Source organism: Phaseolus vulgaris, chromosome 2 (assembly GCF_000499845.2).
Source record: "Phaseolus vulgaris cultivar G19833 chromosome 2, P. vulgaris v2.0, whole genome shotgun sequence".
In the NCBI taxonomy this organism is placed as follows: Eukaryota; Viridiplantae; Streptophyta; class Magnoliopsida; order Fabales; family Fabaceae; genus Phaseolus; species Phaseolus vulgaris.
The window spans coordinates 36197376-36216409 of record NC_023758.2 but is presented as its reverse complement, the minus strand read 5'-3'; the positions used below and the strand labels follow the sequence as shown (position 1 = coordinate 36216409).

The 19034-nt window shown below is 35.0% G+C and overlaps 1 protein-coding gene across 2 annotated transcripts; it reads left to right on the top strand.

The window, feature by feature from the left end:
• The first annotated feature begins 1851 nt into the window (after positions 1-1851).
• Positions 1852-18749, top strand: LOC137811746 (two-pore potassium channel 3). 2 transcript variants are annotated; one of them, XM_068613578.1, is made up of 2 exons: positions 1852-3377; positions 18082-18749. In XM_068613578.1, exons 1-2 carry the CDS (start codon positions 2248-2250, stop codon positions 18227-18229), a joined length of 1278 nt encoding a protein of 425 aa, XP_068469679.1. In that variant the 5' UTR covers positions 1852-2247; the 3' UTR covers positions 18230-18749. The 2 variants fall into 2 exon arrangements, with proteins under 2 accessions (XP_068469679.1, XP_068469680.1); XM_068613579.1 differs by lacking the exon at positions 18082-18749 and adding an exon at positions 4549-9117 and having other exon boundaries at positions 1875-3377.
• The last annotated feature ends 285 nt before the right edge of the window (positions 18750-19034 follow it).

The following is a 19034-nucleotide window of genomic DNA, read 5'->3' as shown; positions in this document are numbered from 1 at the left end:
AATAACATTTTGTGCAATTAAAAGGTAAGAAAATGAAATTTAATATAAAAAATAAATAATTTCTTATGAGTGAAAGAAGATAAAAAAATACACCCACTAAATTTATTAATTAAAAATTTAATAAATATTTCAAAAATAAAATATAAAAATTAGAAGATTTAATATTTTTCCGAGAAGTTAGAAATTAGTAAAATAAATAATATTAATGAAGTTAAATATATTTTTTAGTTAATAAAAGCCCCAGATATTAATGAGGTCAAACATGTTTTTTTATTACTATTAAAATAAAAATTAAAAAATGTCATATAGGTAGGCTTAATTCCCTATCTAGCACCATTTAGACTTTTATTTCCCCATCTAGCACCTTTTTGTTTTTAATTCCCTATCTAGCACTCTTTTATTTTTATTTCCCTATCTAGCACTCTTTTATTTTTTATTTCCCTATCTAGCAACATTTCAAAAATAAATAAATAAATAACAAAATTATTATTTTTGTGATAATTTTAATTTTGAATGCATTAAAAAATAAATATTTTTAATGTTTGAAATAGTTAGAAATATAATTAATGAATAAAGAAATGAGTTTTTACAAAATAAAAAAAAAGTAATAAATTTAAAATGTTTAGTTTAATTTTTTTAAGAATGAAGAAAATAAAAAATTAAACCCTACAACAACATAAAAGTTGAATCTATAAACATAAATTAGTATTTATTTTTATTATTATTGATGATGTAATCATGTTAATTTCAAGTAAAAAAATACTGGACATAATTATAAAAAAACAAAGTTAATTAGTATTAATTAATAGTGGACACACAAATAATATTGAAGTGTTTACCTTAAATGCAAAATTCTAAAAAAAAAACTAATGCAAATGTTACCCGCTTAAAAATGAGAAGAAAAAAATGCAAAAATAAATAAGTATAGAAAATAAAAACAACAACAATAAAATAAAAACAAAAAAACAGAAATAAATAAAGAATGACAGAAAAAAAATAATAACTAAAAACATAAAAGATATAAAATAAAAGCAAAACAAAATAAAATAAAGATAAAAGATATAAACAAATCCAAATAAGATAAATATAAGAGATATAAGGGGATACTAAATATATGTTGATCATAAAAAGAAAAATAAATGAAAGATGGTCATTCATTTAATATATTCTTCAATGGTACATTAAATAGTTTGTGCGAAATGAAACATAATTAATGACGAAAAGTGCATAATTCAGTAATGTTTGGACATGTTCTTTAGGTATGTTTTGGTGTTTGACAATATGAACATATTTTTGTTCGATCATGTTGTTCTCTTATGTCCATATTAGTTCTTATTCAACTTGGTTTTTTTATAATTATGTGATGTATTTTTTACTTGAAATTAATATGATTACATCATCAATAATAATAAAAATAAATACTAATTTATGTTGTTGTAGAGTTTAATTTTTTAATTTTTTCATTCTTAAAAAAATAAATTGTAAACTAAACATTTTAAATTTATTATTTATTATTTTTATTTTATAAAAACTTATTTATTTATTCATTAATTATATTTCTAACTATTTTAAACATTAAAAATATTTATTTTCTAATGCATTTAAATTAAAATTATAAAAAAATATTATTTTATTTATTTATTTTTAAAATAGTGCTAGATAGAAAAATAAAAAATAAAAGAATGTTAGATAGGAAAATAAAAATAAAAGAATGATAGATAAAGAAATAAAAGGGGAAATAGTTCTACAGGAATTTAGGCCAAATAAGTATACAAAATAAATAAAAGTTATAAATAAGGTAATAATGTGATGTATTTATTAATTCTAAAAGAAGATACAGAGATGAAAAAAAGAAAAGATTTGGGCCACTTGCCCCCAAGAAGCGCGTGAGTGTAGCATCTACCTTGAGAACGAGTGGTACCCAGATTAATGAATTACAGAAAACATGTTTTGTCACCTCCCATGTCAACACCGTCCTCATTCTTGTACCCATGTTATCTTATGTTATGTTATGTACTGCAAATGCAATGCAAATCTCTCTCCTTTCTCTATCTCTTATAACTTCCATTCCCACTTTGCTCATAACAAACTCTTTACACAAAGACTCTCTTTTGCATTTCCTCAACCAATTTACCTCCATTCCCAAACTCACCCTTCTCTGCAAAACTCTTCCTTCCTCCAAAGCCACCGTCTTTCCTTGCGTTCAATCGTTTATCTTTCTCTGAACCCTTAAAATCGTATACCCTTATGGAAAAGGAGCCTCTGCTCCCATATTTCAGCCCCAGAAAGAAGCCTCAACCATTGTCACCGCTATGTCCTTTGCCAGAGCACGATGAAATGGTTCTTCCAATGACCCCCATGGAATTCAAGGACCGTCTCATCTTTGGTCCTGTTTGTGCTTCTCCAAGGGACCCTTCACCTTTGGCCGATGCCTTAACACTCCCCCTCAATTCCCCAAAATGTTCCTCTTCTGCCGCGCAGGACTATGCATCGCCGTCACGGTTTGATTCCCAGCAGCAACAGCTATCTTCTTGGCTCCTTGACCCCAATTACTCCTGGCGGAAAACAAACCTTCACCGCTCCAAAACCGCGCCGGCCATGGCGGTGATAAGCGATTTCAACCCCCAATCCTCTGTTCCTAGGCCGCAATTTGGCAGCCAGAGTGTTGTGCGGCAGGGTGTGATTCTTCTTGTTCTTTATCTGGCATTAGGGGTTGTCATTTATTGGTTCAATCGTCATAATTTTACAGCTACTGAAACTCATCCTGTAGTTGATGCATTGTATTTTTGTATAGTCACAATGTGCACAATAGGATATGGTGACATCACTCCAAATAGCACAGCAACTAAGCTTTTCTCTATATTGTTTGTGTTGGTGGGGTTTGGATTTATAGACATATTGCTGAGTGGGATGGTTAGCTATGTGCTTGATTTGCAGGAGAATCATATGTTGACGGCAGTGAAGGGGAGGAGGGGTGAGAAGGACGGGAAGTCCTATATAATTGATGTGAAGAAAGGGAGGATGAGGATTCGATTGAAGGTGGCACTGGCGTTGGGAGTTGTGGTGATTTGTATTGGGATAGGTGTGGCGGTTATGCATTTTGTGGAGAAGCTTGGATGGTTGGACTCTTTTTATCTTTCAGTTATGTCGGTTACTACGGTCGGGTATGGAGACCATGCTTTCAAGACCATGCATGGCCGGATCTTTGCTGCAATTTGGTTGCTCGTGTCAACGCTTGCTGTGGCTCGAGCGTTCCTCTATTTGGCCGAGGCAAGAGTGGATAAGCGGCAGAGGAGGATGGCGAAGTGGATTCTTGGTCAGGATATGACTGTTTCTGAGTTTCTTGCTGCAGACATAGACAACAATGGCTTTGTGAGGTATGGACTGATTCATTTTGATCTCATAAAAATTCAGTGATTTTTTGCATTAATTGATGTTCTTGTTCATGAAAGTAGAGCACTGAAATGTATTTACCACCTAGTTGTACAAGCCCCCCACGCCATGCATCATGAACCACTTTTTAAAGTAGATTTAGTATCTGGTTAAATGCTACAGATATCACCTGACTAATTTTAAATTCTTACTTATTTTTTTTTCTATTTTCTCTCTGCTTTGTTACAGTGACTGTCCTAGAATTGAGCCTCAGTAATCTAATGATTAATTGGTTCTTTGTGATTTCCTTTTATTTGATATCATGTAAAGTATAAACATTTGTATCCAAAACCCATCAGTTGGCATAAAGCTGTATATGGTTCTTTGGTAAATTGGACAGCTTGCATGCCATCAGAAACTTTGTTTGAAAAAGTGAAACTTGAAAAGGTAAATGGTGGATTAAACCATAAGAATGACAAAAGGGAAAAAAAAAGGATGTTGATGGAGTTGATCAAACATATCTTTTGCCTAGACTTGGGTACCAAATATTCAATAATTCATAGTGTTTGATAATTCTCTAGAATTCGTTCCCCTTTTTGTTTTTATAATTAGCTAGGATTATGATTATATAAATAAGGGCTATGCTATAGGTTTTATGAACATATTAAATACACCAAGACATAGTAATACATCATTATTTGGTCTCATCATGGGATTAGAGTGGTACCATCCTCCATGATCTGTCCTGTCACTACTTTGCTACTGAGCGCCCTAAAATTGAGTTATACTTTAATTTCATGATTAACCTTGCAAATTAATCGTATTTCATGTCATGTTAACCCTTGTACATCTTTTTCCGTTTTAACTCCCTTGCACTGTGTTATTCCTTCCTGCTAGTCCAGGCTTCTTCTGATTGTGTTTTTCATTCCAATGGTCTTCTTTTCCATCCTAGCTTTCGACATGTATTTTATCAGCGTGTTTCAGGAATTTTTCTGATGTGTCCTCCTTTGGGTAGTTCTTGACAATCTATTTCATTGGTTTCTTCCATCACCGTGACATCTTGGCCATGCACTAACACCCATGTTTCTCTTCAAACTTTTATCTCGTCCTCTACACATTCTTTTGATGAGTTTGGTCGAATTCTTTATTCTGGTAATCTCTTCTATTGATTTCTAGGGTTGTGATATCTCCAGGATGACATTCCAGTTTCTCTTTGGTTCTGGTCTCTCCTGACATGAACTTTTCTGACGTGTTTCAAATAATCTCCGGTAATTTTTGCAAATCCTCTACAGTCATCGATTCACCCAAATTCAAACTTCAAGTTTTCCATTTGTGACTTTTCCAGTATTTTTCGTCATTGTTTGGTTCAACTTTAAATGCATCACGGACCACCTTTTGAAGTATGAGTTATTAATGCCCAGAGATATTAACTAAGTTTTTTTTTGGCCTTTACTTCAGTAATATAACATATGATGTAATTATTGGGAATGCATTGTAAATTGTAGAGAATGCACACATCTAGTAGTGAGTATGCATTTATTATTTATTTATAGTTCAATTTTTTTGGTATATGGTTTTACTTCTTAGGCTTCTTGTTGTTGCAGATATCAAATCAGAAAACTAGATAATAAAATTCTTAACTAGTGTTAAGAAGTGAACTTTAAGCCTAACTCAACTTCATAAAACCGGTTTAACACGACTTGGTCCCCAAATGTTAGAGTGAACTAAGGAAAAAGGGGATGAAACACGTTGTGAGACACTACTAGGAAAAGAATTGCGACTTTGTTTACCTAAATGACACGACTCACAAGACAAACTAGACACTATGGACAGACTTGGGACAAGGTGCTGCATCTTGGCAAGATTAGGATGACCTAGCTGAGTATGAATGAGAAATGGAGAGTCCATAACCGTGCCAACATGTGCAGATGTTCGTAGGTGGTAAAGACCACGAGACTCACATCTGGTGCCAATCATCTGTCCCGAACTCCGATCCCGTAAACAAATAGAATCTTTGGTAAAAGAAATAACACAATCAAGGGAACGAGTTAGATGACTAATGGATAATAAGTTTAAGGGAGACCTAAGAACATAAAGAACATTATCAATAGATAAAGAAGGAAGAAGATGAATAGTACCAACACCATGGGATGAGACCCTAGAGCCATTGGTCATGGTAATGGTTGGTAAATAATCAGAGGTAGACAAAGAAGAGAAAAATGATTTATTACCAGTAATATGATCGGTATTATGCCTTACATGGTCGTCCTCCTAGACCTGTTACAGTTGCCCAAAATGTTCCTATGCAGCCTTCTACCATGGATCCTACTTCATCTGATATCTCAGGCCAACCTGCAATTTTCAATGAATTTCTTAAATGGTAGTTAGGCTTAAAATTTACTTCTTAATATGGTATCAGAGTTATTCCGAGCCTATCCTAGCGATTGTTTATTGGGCTTATCATGCCACCTGCTATTGGGTCGTTATCGGATCACCTATACCACGCACGAGTTGGTAGCCTCAGTGTGAGGAGTGTGTGTTGGAGATTCCACATCGACTAGAGATTAGGGCATTTCATATAAATGGATGCAAACCTCACCTTATAGGCCGGTTTGATAAGATTGAGTTAAGTTTAAGGTCCACTTCTTAATAACTAGGAAGTGTATTTCTTATTGGGCTGTTATAGTAGTTAGCATGCTTTACTTGCTCAACACGGTTATCTACATCAGTGTTTCCATTTGTGCTGATGTGATATTTTCCTCATTATGTTAGACTGTATTGAGTTTAAGCTTAGAACCAGATAGCTATACTATCCATTATTCACTGCCAGTTCATGTGTTTCTTTGGAATGGAAATAGAGCATTATCTTCTATTCTATTACCTTGTCTCATAATATTGTTATTGCTTCATTCCGGCTCCAGTTGTATCTTGAATCTGGTTCAAACTAATTCAAGCAAAATTGATGTCTTTAGTTGTAGTAGACAATGAGGATACCTATGGAGAAAAAAAATCCAAAGATTTGTACTTTATTTTAAACCTTTTTTTGGGTGTGAAGGAAGGAGTAGTCTCCACTTGGGCACTGGTGGCTAGGATTTTACCACAAGGTGCTTCTAGTGGGTTTTGAAACCCTGCACTGCAGTAATGTTCATCCACATGGAGTTAAACTAATTTTGTTTTCATTATCTATTTTCACTATATTTCTTGTTTCAAAAGTTTGAATATGAAATTGTGAAAACAAAAAATGAAAACAAGAAAGAATAGAAAGTTGTTTTTAATCACGTATGTGGACTTTTGAAAATAGAAAACACAATAAAAAAGGTGGCAATTTTCTAAGTAAATGTGATAATAGAATACATTTTCTCAAATCAAATGGCCCCTAGTTTTCCAACTGAGCCACACCTCGTGGTTTGCTATATTTGAAACATGTCCATTCTATAAATCTATCTCAATTATTGCTACCTGCATGTTACTTATGAAGACCTGAAAGATTTCATGTAATAATGAGGAATTGACTAACATTAGTTAAAGGACAAAAGATGAAAAATATGGGCAGAAACTATGTGTTGATCATCTTCTTGTTGTCTGTTGAACTTTGAAGCAGTACTCAATGACTATGACATAACTTGTGACAGTTATAGCAAGAAAGGTCAATCTTTCTGAATAACAGGGAAGATCTTCCTTTGTGAATGATACACCTTCCAGATATTTTGAGAGGTCTCCCTTTGTGAATGATACACACATCAGATATTTGGAGAAGTCTCTGGACCACTCCTCACAACTTTATAATTCTGAAAAGGTTCCCTCACAACATCCCATCCAAAAGCTTTTAACCTTGTTCTCAAGACGAAATTGGGGAGTTGTTCCGAGAGGAAGAATCTGTAGTATTTTGTTTGTAAAAGCAAAGAAAAAAAATGAGTAATGTAGATTGAGAGGTTACTAATATTATATTAAAAGGTTCTATATAGAAAGCATAAATCCTATCAGATTACAATCCATTATTTCATGAGCATAACAACATTAATTTAAATTAAAAACAGAACACTTGAATAAAAGAGATGATCGAAAGACAACGTATTTTAACCTACACTATTGGACTTTTATTAATGTGTATATAGAATACAAAGAAGAGGCAAGGCACTTGCCGAAAACCCTAACCCTAGAGCTGCGTACACATAAGGAAAAAATAATAAAAAAAGAAGAAAAGAACATTACATTTAGTGGAAAGAAATAAGTGAAATATATTTCTGAGATATTTTACAAATGTGATTACAGTCTCTATTTATAGACTGTTTTACAACCTAATTAAAGAAAGAAATAATAGGCAATGAAAGCCAGAAATAATGAGTGTTTAAAGCTGTACAAATCAAATCAAATCACTAACAAATCTGTCCTAATAAATATAAAATAGAATCTGCACTTAATTATAACATAATTCTCCTGATTATGCAACACTCCCCCTCAAGTTGGTGAATGTATATCTATCATTCCCAACTTGCAAGTAAGATCTTCGAATTGTTTTGCGGGAAGTCCCTTAGTAAACATATCTGCCAATTGGAGTCTTGAAGGGATGTACTCAGTGGCTATAAGACCATCATCCAACTTTTCTTTAATAAAGTGTCGGTCTATCTCTACGTGCTTTGTTCGATCATGTTGAACCGGATTGTGTGCAATACTGATAGCGGACTTATTATCACATGCCAAACTCATAGGAGCTTCATATTTTATTTTTAGGTCATCAAGTATGATCTTCATCCATAAGAGTTCACACACCCCTTGAGCCATGACTCTAAATTCTGCCTCTGCACTTGATCTTGCAACTACATTTTGCTTCTTGCTCCTCCATGTCACCAGATTTCCACCCAAGAACATGCAGTAGCCTGTGGTGGATCTCCTATCAACAATCGATCCTGCATAGTCAGCATCAGTATATACTTTCATGGATAAGTTTTCCCCCTTTTTGAATAGCAATCCTTTTCCTGGAGAGGCTTTTAAGTACTGAATAATTTTATCTACTGCTTGCAAGTGTCTTTCTCTTGGATCATGCATAAATTGACTAACCACACTAACTGCATAGGCTATATCTGGCCTAGTGTGTGAAAGATAAATGAGTTTTCCCACAAGTCTTTGATATTGTGTCTTCTCCACTTTTGGGTTTTCCTCATCATTCCCAATCCTATGATTTTGCTCTATTGGCACTCCAGTGGGCTTACAACCCAACTTACCAATCTCTTTGAGAAGATCAAGGATGTATTTCCTTTGAGAAATAAAGATGCCCTGTCTCGAGTAAGCAACCTCTATCCCAAGGAAGTACTTCAGCTTCCCAAGATCCTTCATTTCAAATTGAGCAGCTAGTCTCTCCCTCAAATTTTGTTTTTCAATCTCATCATCACCTGTAATAATCATATCATCTACATAGACCAAAAGTAGAGTGAGTTTACCATTCTGAGAATGTTTTATAAACAGAGTATGGTCACCTTGGCTTTGTCGGTACCCCAAAGATACCATAGCTTGAGTAAACCTTCCAAACCAAGCACGAGGTGATTGTTTAAGACCATATAGGGCCTTCTTAAGTCTGCACGCCTTATTCCCTTCATTAACAATACCATACCCAGGTGGAATCTCCATGTATACTTCTTCCTCCAAGCTTCCATGCAAGAAGGCATTTTTAACATCAAATTGATGCATTGCCCAACCAAAGTGTGCCGCCAGGGAGAGAATAATCCTGACGGTATTCATTTTTGCCACTGGAGCAAAAGTCTCCTCATAATCGATCCCATAGGTTTGAGTGTACCCTTTTGCAACCAACCTTGCTTTATACCGATCCAGTGTGCCATCAGACTTATACTTAACTGTGTATATCCACCTACAACCCACTGCTTTCTTATCTTTTGGTCTCTCTACAATCTCCCAAGTCTCATTCCTTTCTAACGCGCTCATTTCTTCATTCATGGCTCGAATCCAGTTATCATCTTTTAAGGCTTCTTGTACCGATGTAGGGATTTTGATAGAATCAATAGCTGAAAGAAAACTCTGGTGCTGCATAGAAAGTTTTTCTGTAGACACAAATTGGGATATAGGATATTTGGCACAAGATCTTTTTTCTTTTCTCAAGGCAATAGGTAAATCATTTAGGTTAGGTTCAAAAGCAGTATTTAAGGTGTCCTCAAGAGTCTCACTGGTATGAGTTCTTACCTCCGGTTCAGACAATTGAAGTTGCTGTTCGACCAGGACGGGTTCTTGTTGCCTTCGCTGATATTGTTTTCCAAAATATTTGTCTTCATTATTCTTCTCTGGTAATGATGTTGGTGCAGGGTCTTTGTCATCCTTCCTAAGAACGAAATCCTGTAACAAAGGAAAAGGTGGCAACTCAAGGTCCTCAGCTTCTTGAATACTCTCCCCCTGAAGCTGAGAACTAGGAAAGAAAGACTCTGTTTCATGGAAGGTGACATCTTTGGAAATATAAACTTTACGACTTTGAGGATGATAACATTTGTACCCCTTTTTGTAGGGGGCATAACCGATGAAGACACATTTGATGGCACGAGGATCTAACTTACCCCGATTAGGACTATGAACATGGACAAAAGCAGGACAACCAAAGACACGATTCTGAAGACTATTCAACATGGGAATAGAAGGATAGAATGTGGTCATAACCTGAATAGGAGTAACACCCTCTAGAACCCGAGAGGGTAATCTATTAATCAAATAAGTGGCAGTCAGGACTGCTTCCCCCCAGTAAGATCTAGGAACAGATGTTTGGAAAAGTAAAGCTCGAGTAACCTCAAGGAGATGACGATTTTTCCTTTCAGCAACCCCATTTTGTTGAGGAGTGTCCACACAGGTTAATTCATGAACAACTCCATTTTCCTCAAGGAACTTGGAAAGGTTTTGGTTCACATATTCTCTTCCATTATCAGAACGCAATCTCTTAATTGAACTTTCAAATTGTGTTTGAATCATTCTGTAAAACTTTACAAACAAGTGAAAAACTTCAGACTTATCTTTCATGAGAAATAACCAAGTAACCCGAGTACAATCATCAATAAATGAAACAAACCATTTTGCACCCGAGATATTAGGAATAGGTGAAGGTCCCCATACATCTGAATGAATAAGATCAAAAGGTTTAGAACTTTTATTACCATTGGGAGGAAAAGTTGTCCGATGGTGTTTAGCAAACTGACAAACATCACAATGAAATGACTCAGCAGACACTTTTGTAAATAAAACAGGAAATAAGGACTTTAGGGTACTAAATGGAGGATGACCAAGACGTCTGTGTTGAAGCCATATCTGAGAGGATGACCAAGATTCACGACCTTGCTGAAGATTAGAAGTGTGTGCCTGTAGTCTAGCACCCTTTTTACTTTCTTCATGCTGTAAATAATATAACCCGCCCTGCTCTTTAGCAATTCCAATTGTCTTCCCCGTGACAAGATCCTGAAAAACACAATGGGAAGGGAAAAATACCACTGTACAATTTAAATCTTGGGTAATCTTTTGAATAGACAAGAGGTTATTGGATAGTTTGGGAACATGAAGCACATTTTTTAAAGGAAATGAAGGTTGAAGGTGAATGTTACCACGACCATTAATGGGGGTAGTGGAACCATTAGCAATAGTAATATATGGCTTACCGGATAAAGTAGTGTAGGATGAAAAAGAAGAGGAATGAGGTGTCATATGATCAGTAGCACCAGAGTCTATAATCCAGATATTTTCAGTACTAGAAGCATTAAAGGATAAAAAACTAGAACTCTTACCACTCATAGTAAAGGAACAATAGCTAGATGGCTTACTAAGGGAGTCCATGAGAGTTCAAAACCAACTGAGTTTTTCAGATTGGCAAAATTTGATCCTGTTCACACACACAGGAAAAAAAATCTGCCGGAAAAATTTTCCGGTGGCGGTTTCCGGCGGCCAGCGGCGGTTTCCGGCGAGCAGTGGCAGTTCCGGCGAGCGACGGCAGTGGTGGTCGGTGGTGGTCAATGGCGGTGGCAGTAATGGTCAATGGTGCAAGGTGGTGGTGGTGGTCAATGGAGAAAGGATAAGGAAAATAGAAAGTTGCAGCAATGAAGGCTGTCCAACAAATAATTGCAGCAATGAAGGCTGTCAAGGAAAATGATTACAGCAATGAAGGCTAAAAAAAAATTTGCGGAAGCAGAGTCTCCTAGATCAGGAGCTCTGATACCAAGTGGAAAGAAATAAGTGAAATATATTTCTGAGATATTTTACAAATGTGATTACAGTCTCTATTTATAGACTGTTTTACAACCTAATTAAAGAAAGAAATAATAGGCAATGAAAGCCAGAAATAATGAGTGTTTAAAGCTGTACAAATCAAATCAAATCACTAACAAATCTGTCCTAATAAATATAAAATAGAATCTGCACTTAATTATAACATAATTCTCCTGATTATGCAACACATTTCAACACTCCCCCTGAAGTTGGAGCTCATAGGTCATATGCATAAAGCCTGGAACATATGGAACATATAAATTGAATCCTATGTCCTTTTAGAGATTTAGTTAGAATGTCTGCAAGTATTAGAGTTGACAAACTCAGTAATAAGATCCTTGGACAACAACTTCTCTCTAACAAAATGATAGTCAATCTATATGTTTAGTTCTCGCATGAAACACTGGATTTGAGGCAATATGAGCATGGTTGTCACAATACAACTTCATCTTCTCATTTTCACAAAATTTCAACTCTTGAAGGAGTTGTTTAATTCAACTTTTGCACTAGATCGAGCAACAACACTTTGCTTCTTACTTTTCCAAGATACAAGGTTCCCTCCAAGGAATACACAATATCCTATGGTAGATCTCGTCAATGGCAACCAACCCAATCTGCATCATAATATCTTAGGACTAGAGTATTTCCCTTGTTCTCATACAACAATCCCTGTCTTGGGTTCCGTTTTACATACTTGAGGGTTTTGCATAGATTGACTCACAACTCCCACTAGATTAGAAAGATCAGATCTTGTTATAGTAACATAAATGAGTTTTCCAACCAACCTTTTATATCTCTGGGTTTGAGAAAAGTTCACCTTGGTCGCTCTTTAACTTTTGATTGAAGTCCATAAATCAATGAGTTTGCAATTTTCCAAGCCTATCTCCTCCGAAATATCAAGAGCATACTTTCTTTGTGAAATGATCACACCTTCTTTTGATTGTGCCGCTTCAATACCAAGAAAGTATTCTAGATAGCCCAAAACTTTGGTGGTTTGAAAGTGGCTAAATAAATGTTTTTTTAATTGAGTAAGTCTATTGATATCATTTCTTGCAAAAACAATATCATCAATATAGACCATAATAAGATAAACATTTCCTAGAAGAAGTATGACAATAGAACATTGAATGATCTGCCTTCGTTTGAATCCAAAAATCTGCACAATATGACTAAATTTACCAAACTAGGCCCAAGGTGATTGCTTCAAGCCATAGAAAGACCGATGTAATTTACAAACTAAACTAGACTCCCCTTGAGAAATAAATCCAAGAGGTTGCTCCATGTAAATCTCATCCTCCAGATGACAGTGAAGAAAGGCATTTTTAATGTGAAGCTGGTGAAGAGGCCATTGGCAAATGACATCCATGGCAGGAAAACACGAACAATGTTGATCTTAGCCACAAGAGAGAAAAATATCACAATAGTCGAGACCATAAAGTTGAGTGTATCCCTTAAGTACTAGATGAGCTTTGAGACGATCTACTTCTCCAGTGGGATCGACCTTGACAACATAAACCCATCTACAACCCACAAGCTTCTTACCAAGAGGAAGAGTTACAAACTCCCAAGTACTTATCTATTCAAGTGCATGCATCTCATCAATCATGACTTGTTGTCAACTAGTGTGACCAAGTGCCTCATGAACATTGTTAGGAACAATAATGGTGGACAAGGAGAAAACAAAAGAGGAATATGAAGGAGGCAAACGATGATAACTTAAAAAATTATAAACATAATATGCATTATAAGTAGATCGAATAACATTTCTAAGAGCAATAGGTGGAGCATTATCAAAGTCAGGAGAAGGTGACAAGGATGAAGAATCCATGGTACGAGAATATGGGGGTGAAGGATTTGAGTCATGGGTATCTTCAGACAAGGATGAAGGAGTGATTTGTATGACACTGGTATATTAGAAAAGGTGGTAGAAAAATGTCATCTACACTTTGAGCTTGGGTTTGAGAGGAAGAAGGAATTATCAATAGATCATAGGATGATACAGGAAGGACCTGTTGAACAGAGGAAGAATGTTCCATGGAGGACAAAAAAGATGTGTGTTCGCAAAGAAGGTAACATCAACAGACATATAATACCTTCTAGTTGAGGGAGAATAATATTTGTACCCTTTCTGAAGGCAAGAGTATCTCAAGAAGACACACTTAATAGCTTTTGCAGAAAGCTTGTCAAGACTTTGAGAGGCATTATGAACATAACAAGTACTCCCAAACACACGTGGAGAGACATGATATAAGGTTCATCTAGAAAAATTATAGAGTAAGAAACTTTATTTTCAAGAGAGGAAGAAGACATCATATCGATTAGGAAACATACAATGAGAGTTGCATTTCCCCGATGATGAATAGGAACATTAGTATTCAATGTTAGAGAGTGTACAATTAATAAGATGTTCAGACTTTTTAGGAAAAAAAGATCTAACATGTTTTCCTAACTAACAAGATTCACAATCTAAAGCTTGAATGTTTTTGAGACTAGAAATCATCATTTTTAATTTTGACAGGGTGACCCAAACAATCATGCAAAAGTTTTGGGGCTGGAGTTGCAAGACAAGATACTGAAGGACTTGGTTTCAGATAAAAAAGACCCCATGACTCATGTCCATTTCCAATCAAATGACCTGTACCATGTTCCTGTATAACAAAGCAATTAGCAATTTGCAGTAAAGGTCACAAAACAGTTTAAAGAACAAGTTAATTGATTCAGGAATTAAATTGTAAGGACAATGAGGAATGAACAAGACCGAATTTAAATTTAGAGAAGGAGATAAAGAAACTTGGCCAACTCCTTGAGATGCCACTTTTGATCCATTGATAACAGTAACAAGATAAGGAGTTTTCGGGTAAGAAATGGAGGAAAATGAAGAAATGTTACCAGATATATGGCCTGAGGCACCTGGATCAAGAAGCCATGGACTGACCCTCCACAGATGAGAAATGCATATGGTTGACACACTTGGCATAGAAGAGGATTGACCTTGATTGACATACCTAAAAAATTCTTGGTACTCTTCATAAAAAATTTTAGATTCTAATTTTTCAAATTTAGACATGTGAGCCGGATTGTGGGAAAACGATGCAAATAACAAGTTTTTGGGTACATTCTCTTGCAATATGAGCATTGAAAACGTCCACTCTACCACCACATCCTCCTAGTATGGTCTGACCTCCTCCTCCTCTTCTACAAGAGACTGCCATTGCGCATGTTTCAATAACTTTAGTTTGATTGTCATTTCTCATTATATTAGGCATTCAGATAAGTCTAGTAATTAAACCATTCATAGAAGGGATTTGATCACTAGTTAGAATTTGATCATGAACATGATTAAAATCTGAATGTAAGCTTCTTAGAATCAAAACCATATAATATTTATCCAGTTTCTTTTTGAGTTCCTCTAATGAGTCTGCCACCAAGAATCTTTTAACTTTTTCTACTGTAGCCCTAGCCTTTACCAAATTTGAGACCATATCCTGGTTGGTCTATTTGTGAAAAGTTACTCTTTAAGTTGCATGAAAGAGACGTTGGATATCATTAGCAAAAATTCTTGTGCATTCTTCCAAAAAGATAAACATGTTTTTGAGGATTTGAGCATCTCTATAATATCATGATAATTGACTGTCATAAAATAGCACACAGTTGGAAATCAATCTTTTGCCACTGGGATCTATCGGCATCATGAATAGAGTTGAGTTTTGTTTCTAAGTGGTCAAGGTGTCCTTGACCACGAAACCATAATTGTATGGAGGCAGACCAACACGAATAATTGTTCCAATTAAGGTTTTCACTTGTAATAGTTGGAGTAGCCAAGAAGAAAGAACCAAAACCTATTGAAGAAGAAGAAGAAGACAATTAGATCTTATTTGGCTAGCTTGTAGCTCAAGCTAACCAACTTTCATTTTGTAAGAGCTTGAAAAATATTATATAAGAAGGGTACAATCCTATGTTATAAGTAAGTTTTGTGGAGTAGTTAGACTCAAACTCAAATTATAGTAGGTCTTGATAAATCATAAAATATTATCTCCTATTCATATTTCTAACTACATTAGGAACAACTCATGATTATATAAGAAAACATGGTAATTAATCTTGGAATAATGAGGCAATGGGGAAACTGATGCTAGAGGGTAGTCTAAAATATGATGAAATCATTTTGAATATTTCCATATATTACACTAAAAACATAGCATTTTAATTTTAGAAAAATCCAAGTGTTGCATTTTATATAGTTAGTGGTATCTAGTGAAGTATGACACATAAATACTGTATTCCAAAACACATCAGCCATTAAATGACACAATTATAGGATATTCCCTGGATTCACATTTAGTGTTTTTTTTGTGTGTATTGGTGTACTTTGCCATTTTTGAAGTATCTAGGCTTCATAATAAAATCAATGTTAGAGTTAATTTGATGAATTATGTCTACCCAAGCCATTGACCTCTAAATCCTTTCTAATTGTTTTTCTTTTAGTTTTTCCTCAATCTCTCTATTTATAGTGATAGATCTACTCTGCATCTGATCTACTGTCCTCATCGGGGCTTTTGTAAGTCTTCTCTTTATTATATTAACATTTCGCTCAAGGAGGGAATCAAATACAGGTCCCGTTTGTAAGTCTTCTCATGTGTAGTTATAATGCATTCATTTATAATCTTGTCATGTCTAATATATTCACTCCTCTATTTCAAGATTTTCTTCTCTGTAACATGGAGATTATTCTCATAAACTTTTCGGCCCAACACTTAGTTCTATATATCATGACACATCATGTAGCTATGGGATTGTGATAGGATACAACCTCCTATTACAAAGGTTTATGAGAGAAGAAATAAGGGAGAAGGGAGTAGAGCTAATTGATGTAGTTACAAGTAGTTAGGAGTTAGTTACCATGTTAGTAAACTTAGTTAAAGAATATATTCTTTTGGGGTTTAGAGAAAAGGGGAGGGAAGAAAATATATGTGAGAGTGTAGTGGACCCTTGGAAAACCAGAGTTATTGTTTCTATAATACTTTTCATTGCAGAAATATACTGTGTTATTATCTCTGTAAACTTCATTTTCCTTAAGTTTTTCTGATCCAGTTTCTATAAACGGTTGTTTCCCCTAAGCTTGAGTGATTCTTTTGTTTTTTGTCATTGATAACATTAAATGCTCTCCTCCATATCATTCATCTTTCTTCAATCCTATGGTATACACCACCTTCCATTTTTCCATCCTTTTGTATGATGGAGCCAAGATACTTAGACTGTGACTTGTGGTAAGGGTATGGTTTCCGATTTTCTCCTTTAAGTTGGAATTTGTGTCTCATTTAACTTACATTCTATGTGTTTCCATGACTTATCACTGCAGTCTGCATCTTTGACTTCCTTGTCTATCTCCATTCTCAGCTCCCTAACTAAGACTTTATCATCTCCACTAAACATGGGTCATGGAATCGACTCTTGCATATGCTTAGTAAACACATACACATCTAAATCGAAGGTGAAAAGATAGGGGCTCAAAGTTGACCTTTGAGACAAACTTACAGGAAAATTTGTTGTGAACTCACCTTTTATCTTCACATGTGTCATGATAGGCATTATGTACTCCTTGTTTGTTTAGGGCCTTCCACATAACCTCTCTTGGAAGTAGGAACAGTAGATATGCCTTCTTCCTGATCAATGAAAAATCATTTGCAAGTCTTTTTAATTCCTTTGACATCATTTCATCAATTGTTGTCCTAGTATATTGTTTCGATTGTTGACATCCTTGAGATTTTCAATAATGTCAGTCTTTTGTATTAATCTTTGCACAATTACCCTCTTCCATAGCGTTGTAGTATGTTTATAATCTTAATTCTCCCTTTAATTCGCAGAAATTTGTCTATCTCTTTTGTTCTTATGTATATGGATTAAAGGGCTTCACACATGTAGCATTTCCATACAGGTCATAGTCTTTTAAAAAATTGTGAGCCAACTAATGAATTCTCACCTAGACCCATTCATCTGGGCTTCACAAGAAAATATATTTTCAATTGATTGATTTATTTTTATAATGAAAAACCTGATGTTGTGTTTTTTTTCTTGGCTGCATCATCTATGAATTTTCATCTGATTTTTTCCCCATAATGGTTGACACTAGGATATAATTTTGAAATATTGTCTGCATGCAGATTCTTTCCGTTGTTTCTCGTAGTTATGGACATATCTTTCTCTGTTATTGTGAATTGTTGACTAACATGTACATACAGTAATGTCCTAATAGTTGCTAGGTCTCATTTTTTAACGATCTCCAAATGTCAAATTCGTATTTGCATTTTTCCTTTTCTTCAGGTCGCATCATTATTTTCTGTTTAGTCTTTTGAATTATGTTCTTTGTTTTTTATCCTAGCAAGAAGGCTAGCTAATTTATTTGATCAAATTTGGCAACTTAACATTTTGTGGTTTTACTGAATATACTGAGTTTTGGAGATGCAGTAAATCCGAATATGTTATATACAAGCTCAAGGAGATGGGAATAGTATCTGAGAAGGACATCATGCAGGTTAGTGAGAAGTTTGATAGACTAGATGCTGGCAACTGCGGAAAAATAACGCTTGCTGATCTCATGGATAGTCATAATTGATGAGTTCATTGTGGATATAGAAGAGGCAAGTAGAGAAGGGAGTGTGAGATTCTCAAGTTGATGGGAACTTTCTTGTTTTGGACGGTTGGGAGGGGATATCAGGTTTTCAAGATGCAAGCTGGTGATTTACCCCTACCCTTTTCTCATGATCATTAACTCATGAAATCATACCACAGAGACTGGTGAATTTCTGGGTTCTTTTTCCTGAATTTCACAAATTATTCAGTGGGTGGTAAGGTGCTAACCTTACCAAAATTAGGGTATAACCAATCACAGATTGTCACATTGATGAGATGGCTGGTGATAATGGAGGGGATCATTTTGATTGGTTTAAATTATTAATTTGTACATAATCTTTTTTGAATGAATTTCATTGATTCTTTAGCATCTTATTTGCTCTGGGTTAGTCGTGTCTTGATTGATTGCAAAATCTATGTGAAACATCTTGGTGACTTTCATGTACTATTTTTGCAAGATGATTCGATTAGCTCCTGTGTAATAAAATATGTTTAATATTTAAGTTCTTTATTGCACATACTTATAGATGTTGCACATTCCAGTTATAGTGTTTTTAGATGTTGCAGATTGCAGTGCACATGCTTAACATGGCAAAGTACCTGGGATTTGACTCCTTTAAAGTAAAAAAAAACGCACTTTAGGAGATAGACAAACTGCAATAATAACCACTGATTGTAAAATCAACTGTTAAGATTACCACGTGTTTACTTTTTCATTAAAGTTTACAGTTTTTCTTTTTTCTAGTTGGGGGAGGGGGTAAGGGTGGTTCAGTACTACAAACTGCTAG

What these genes read in the sequence shown, in the direction of transcription:
- LOC137811746 (XM_068613578.1), top strand. Translation starts at nt 2,248, where the DNA reads ATGGAAAAGGAGCCTCTGCTCCCATATTTCAGCCCCAGAAAGAAGCCT. An exon ending in GACAACAATGGCTTTGTGAG is followed by an intron (nt 3,378 to 18,081) that starts GTATGGACTGAT and finishes TTGGAGATGCAG; the next exon opens with TAAATCCGAATATGTTATAT.